Genomic DNA, 6,616 nt, shown 5'->3' on the forward strand with positions numbered 1-6,616 from the left:
GGTAAGTTAAATTGCTACTAATCAATACATCTTTTTAGTATAGGAATAGATAGGGTCTTGTGAGCAAGAAGAAAGCTAAGGTTTTAAAAATAATTGAAGAAAGGAAAGACCTGAAAAGTAATTCTTACCTTCATATACCGTATTCATTCATATGTTTGAAATTAGGGTTATATATCTAAAGTGGCCAATAAAATGTAATTTAAAACATATAAACTGTTTAGTACAATCAATAACAAGATAGCACTACTTGTAATAGAGACAAGACTACAATTCAGAACAGAGTCTTTAAAAAGAAATGAATCAGGCCTGATTTATGTTATATAGCCACAAAGCATAGCCTATAGGGCCACTACATTATTCTACTATTTCTGCTTGTTTCAAAATAACAGATTATGGTATTACAGTATCATTCATTGGCATTACACTGCTCCATTATTTTAAAGTATTCCTGAATCAATCACTGTATCTTCATAAGGCTGGTAGAATTCTTTCATATTTCCCACTTGCATCTGGATCCCAGCAGCATTTGGACCTGGGGTGCCTTGAGGACTGTGGCTCAAGATGGTAGTCTTATGGCTGCAGAGGCTGCCATTGGACAGCTGCCTTCTGAGATTGGACCGGAGACTCCCGCAGCAGGAGAAAAAGTGGAGGACACCATAAAAGAAATGCCCACTGAAAAACATGTAAATCCAGGGATTACAGCAGCTGCTAAGGCTGGCCAGCAACATGGTGATGGTAAAAGTCACATCGCTTGACTCTGGAGCAAAGAGAGAAGTAAAGTGAGACATTTTCTTTTCCAGATCTGGATCAACCATAATAAGAACAATGGGGTGAACTTCTAGGTGTAATGATCAGATGTACCTATATGGTTCCTCACTGTATGCATAGCATGGATACAGTTATTGCCTCTTGGCACATGTGTGTAGAGTAAAAATCAGGGGTGAAATTCAGCAGGTTCTGGAGAACTGGTAGCGGAGAATGTGAGTAGTTTGGAGAACTGGCAAATATGACATCTGTCTAACCCCAGAGTGGGGTGGGAATGGGGATTTTGCAGTATCCTTCCCCTGCCACCCCCACCAAGCCACCCCAACAGAACCGTTAGTAAAAAAAAAAAGAATTTTACCACTGGTAAAAATACACTTGTGTTAATGATGATGTAATCACGATCACATGTAAACACAATTCTTTTTTTAAAAAATACATGAAAATGATCCTGTTCCCAAAGCATGACATCCCCTCCCTCCAGATCTGTGCTCAACTCTCCCCCTTCTATTTTTAGGAAGAGAGACAAGTATTTTCTCTTTTAGGCAAGCACTTTCAAGTTGAACTAGTTTATAATTATGATTTTTAATCTTTTTTAAATTAAAGTTAACCCTTTTAAATGCCCAAAATACAGAAGGGGTGAATAATAATAATAATGTAAAAATATATATGCCATACCAATGTTCATTACATTTCACACTTATTACTTCTGCCCAACTGATTTGTCTTTGGCAAGATACAAATTGTCTCAGTATCTCTAACATTAAACATAGAGGTTAGAATTGCCCCAATAATCTATATCAGAGGTCTTCAAACTTGGCAACTTTAAGACTTGTGGCTGGAGAATTCTGGGAGTTGAAGTCCACAAGTCTTAAAGTTGACAAGTTTGGGGACCCCTGATCTATATTTTTGAAGGATGTCTATTCTTTATTTCTAGGCTATCAGAGTTTTTTGAGTGTGCCATCCAGTGATCATCTGGATTTTTGCCTAGCAAATTATTCAGATGCAATATAGATTATACAGACAAAATGCCACTAGATGTCAGCAAAGAGATTGTTGCTGCTTAAATTGTTTGCAGACATCTAAGAGTTATGGCTCTGCATCACAGAAACAAGGGTTTGTCCTCTTAATGTCTAAATCATGTTATTTGGTTAAAACTCAGTATGGTGTGTCATTATCAGAATAATAATAATAATAATAATAATAATAATAATAATAATAATAATAATAACAACAACAACAACAACAACAACAACAACAACAACAACTCCGCCATTGCTGGTCCCAAGCCCGGATGAAAAAGGAGGAGGGTTGGGGTCAAGTTGGCAACCTGGCACCATAAAAACTCGCCAACCCATACAACATAGTGAAAGAAACGAATAAAAATTCTATACCGCATCGGTTGTCGGGCGGGTTAACAAGGGCCACAGTGGATATTGAGGTCCCTGGGCATCCGTCGACAAGTGGGCTACAAGTGGACCAGCCAACAAAATGACAAAAATATAGTGCAGATGAAAATTGTGCCTTAATGGCCTGTTATTACAACTCAGAGCCAAAAAAAGAGGCTATTTAAAGCGAATGTATGATTTATGGAAACAACAATATCCAGATTCAAATGTTAGTGAACAACAACTAGCAGATCAAAGGCGATTTATTATACGGAATAAAGTGTTTAGCGAAGTTGAACTTGAGGAAATTCAGGCAAATTGCAAAAAAAAGAAAAAGAAAACAACACCACAAGAGGAAATAACTGATACTCAAAACACAACTAAAGAAATCATAGTAGAACTCCCAGAGGAAGCTGCCAGAGAGGAAATAACAAAACTACCACCAGAACCAGTTACCATTGAACCAACTGATGAACCAACTCAAAAACAAAAAGAACTGAAGGACAAGATCATGGAGCATTTTCTGGCTAGTGAGGAAAGGCAATGTTTACCATCATTAAAAACTGTCCCTAAGAAAATTTTGGGTCCTATCATGAAAACGGTTAATGCAGTTCTTTCAACAATTGAATCGGGAACCATCTTGGAAACGAATCAGTTAATGTACAGTGCAGCTGTAATAGTCACCAATGAACTAGGCATTAAAATCAAAGCACCTAAGCACACAATGGAAAAAGCATCAAAGCCAAAGTGGAAAATCCGATTAGAACAAAATGTTTAAAAATTAAGGGCAGATGCTAGCAACTTAAAGAACATGCATGAGCAACAGCTTAAAAACAGAAAAATCATAGATCAGCTAATCAGAAGATATAGATTGGATACAAGAAACATCAATGAAGCTGTAGAGATTGTAAAACCGCAGATAACAGCAACAGCTAGAAAAATTGAGAGATATGAGGCACGAATCATCCAATACAAACAAAATCAACAATTTCGATCAGACCAACGGCGTTTTTATCAAAGTCTTAATGTGAATGGTGACACCAAAAGTGAAAAACCAGAAAAGCAGGCCACAGCCGAATTCTGGAAAGAATTATGGGAAAATGCAAAGGACTACAATAAGGAAGCAAAGTGGATACATGACTTTGAGGAAAGCATTGGTAACAAACAAATGCAAGTATTAGAAATAACAACTGAGGTGGTCAAAAATTGAGTAAAAAAAGTAAAGAATTGGACATCACCTGGAAATGACCAATTACATGGTTTCTGGCTCAAATATCTGACCAGTTTACATGCAATATTGGCCAGGCAACTGAATGAAATTTTACAAAATGGTCAAATTGATGAATGGTTGACAACTGGAAAAACATACTTGATTCAGAAAGATGCAACTAAAGGAACAATACCTGAAAACTAAAGATCAATAACATGCTTGCCAACAACCTTCAAATTACTCACAGGCATTATTGCAGATAACATTATGGATTATTTGGAAACAAAAACATCTTGCCAGTAGAGCAAAAAGGCAACAAAAGAAGGAGTAAGGGCACAAAAGATCAGCTCCTAATTGATAAAATGATATTAGAAAATTGTAAGAAAAGAAAAACGAACTTGAATATGGTCTGGATTGATTATAAAAAGGCATTCGATTCATTGCCACATAGTTGGATCATAAAATGCTTAGAAACAACTGGCATTAGTAAAAATATTACATCCTTCACTGAAAAGGCGACAAAACAATGGAGAACTGAGTTGGCAGTAGGGAATGAGAACTACAGAATGGTTAATATCAAGCGAGGAATTTTCCAGGGTGATTCACTTTCACCTCTTCTCTTCATCATATTGCTAATGTAATTAAAAAATAAGTATGTGACAAAGGATTATAGGTAACTGCTAGTTTGAGTGCAGTTCTCTAAAGAACGTAAGAAAAATTTAATACAGGTCCTTGACATACAGCCATTAATTTAGTGACCGTTTGAAGTTACAGTGGCACTAAAAAAGCAACTTACAACACACTTATGACCACTTCAACATTGCAGAGTTACATGATCAAAACGTGGACATTTGGCAGCCAGCATATATTTATGATGGATGCAGCATCGTAGCTGGCTTCTGATAAGTAAAGCCAGTGGGGGGAGGTTGGATTCGTTTAACAATCAAATGATTCAGTTAACAACTGCAGTGATTCACTAAACTAACATGGCAAAAAGTATAAACAATCAGGCATGCCTCACTTAACAACTCCTTGTTTAGAAATGGATTCTGATCTAAATGTGGTTGTAACTTGAGGACTACCTGTATGTACAATTGTAGATACATATTTACACATATTTGTAACAGATAGATGTTATCAACTAGGTTGCAAACAACACTTTTTTCTCCAGCCTGTAATTATTTCAGAGGCATAATTTAGGTGCAGGCGTATTTTGTAGTACTATTAAAATATGTCATTTAAAAAGAAAAAATACCCCAAAGGAACAAAATCAACTTACCTCCAATTTTCTTTCATTTCAAAGTAAGTTCAGTCTGCCTTCACATGTAGAGCAGTGCAAACATTACAATACCTATTACTGTAAGGGTGTTTGTGACAGCTGAAGCACTCAGTATTTACAGTACCAAGATAATGCAAGTTATCTAGATAGATTCTAAAATATCTACTTCTCTTCACTTTTTCCCAAGGCATGGTGAATGGTGATAGATTTCTCCATCAGCTTATAAACATAGAATAGATGGATAAAGGTTATATAATAGCAAGTGCAATAGAGCATCATTGCATATATTGTATTCTTTAAAAAAAATATGTTCAGAATTTCCTTAGATGGAATTGAAATAAAAACCATATTTGTTCCATCTGAAATCCTGGCCGAAATTCAGTAATTGCACTGCCTACGAACCCAATCTATGAATCTGGCAGCAGACTGAACTTCTCAAACTGGTACCCCATCCCTCCAATTAAAAGTGACTCACCATCATTGGGTGCATTCGTATCCCACACTGACCACATCTGTACACTGAAGAAAGGTGCCCAACAAGCAATATAGGCCATCACTATGACAAAAGTCATCTTTACAGTGCGGATCTTGGCACGGGAGATGGTATGCACACTGCTAACCCGGGAGCCAGAATGGTACCCTTCTGCTCCATTCTGATCAGTGGCTGTGTATGAGATAGCATCTGCTGCAGAGAGACCACATCTTTGGGTCTTTCCTCTAAGATTCTTGCAGATCTTATGACAGATCAGGCCATAACAAACTGAGAGGATGACCACCGGCAGTACAAAGACACACAAAGTCATCCATGTAATGTACATCTTTGCGCCCCAAGGGTATTTGAACTCTGCCCAGCAATCCAGCAGACCAGAACCTTGGCGGATCTCCTTTACTGAGAAGATGAAGAGCTGAGGTATGCTAAGCAAGCAACTTAGTAACCAAGTGACTCCAATCATTAGATATGCCTGGCAAGTTGGCTGCCGCAGAGTACGCAGTGGGTAGCACACAGCCATGTAGCGATCTAGCGTCATGGCAATGAGCATGTATGTGGAGGCAAACATGCTTAGCACCTGCAGGTACTTGACAACCTTGCAGAGTATATCAGGACCCTGGAAACGATAGGTCATTTCCCAAATCATCTGGGGAAATACCTGGAAGAGGGCCACCCCAAGGTCTGTCAGTCCCAGGTGAAGAATGAAAAGGTGCATCCGACTCATCTTCTTCCGAAGGCGATATATGGCCAGAAGGATACCCAGGTTTCCCACCACAGTCACCACCAAGATAGCAGCCAGAATCCCAATCTCAACCTTAGCAAGGTCTTCATCTCGGGTGTGGAGGATAGACTGGTTGAGGTCCCCACTCAGTGGCTTGATGTTTTCCAGCAGAGAGCCCTCCAAGAAGCTCCTAAAATATGTAGTATTCCTCTCCATTGATTAAGGTTCTTATATATTTGATGATTTTTCAGAAGTGTGTCAGAACATGCTCCATGCAGCTGAGAAGCAATTTTTTTCTTTCTTAAAATTAGAACAAACTGGTAGTATAATAGCAATGGATCCTTTTGAACTAAACTGCATAGATCTGATTAACTTCCCAATCTTGGTCCCTTTTTTCTTTTTTACTGACCATGCTGTTAATATTTGGCTCTGTTATTTATTCAGATTTAATTAGCAGCATTTCTAAACAGCATGTTCATGGTTCTGGAAAAACTACAGATCTCCTCCAAGTATTCAGACTGTACAAAATGGCTTGATTAATTAATTTTCATTTTTCACTTCTGTACCCATCCTTTAAGATAAGCTTCTTCTTGAAATAATGCTGCTTCTCCTTTCTCCCTTTCTTTACTTCTTCATTAATTCCATATTGACTTCTCATTTTTCCATGTCTCAGTGCAGAATTCTTTTTCTCTAATCATCCTTATTATTAACGCTTGATAGAAATAAATATTTCAAATGCAAAGAATAATCCTAGTACAAATTGACC

General features: G+C 37.7%; 1 protein-coding gene across 1 annotated transcript; it reads right to left on the bottom strand.

Annotated features, from left to right (window-relative positions):
* Positions 1 to 437: 437 nt before the first annotated feature.
* On the bottom strand, positions 438 to 6,066 carry AVPR1B (arginine vasopressin receptor 1B; the record flags this gene model as incomplete). Its single annotated transcript, XM_081945989.1, has 2 exons — positions 438 to 757; positions 5,115 to 6,066. 2 exons carry the CDS (start codon positions 6,064 to 6,066, stop codon positions 438 to 440), a joined length of 1,272 nt encoding a protein of 423 aa, XP_081802115.1.
* Between the last annotated feature and the right edge of the window lie 550 nt (positions 6,067 to 6,616).

Source organism: Natrix helvetica, assembly GCF_964273705.1.
Source record: "Natrix helvetica genome assembly, chromosome: 3".
NCBI classification, from domain to species: domain Eukaryota; kingdom Metazoa; phylum Chordata; class Lepidosauria; order Squamata; family Natricidae; genus Natrix; species Natrix helvetica.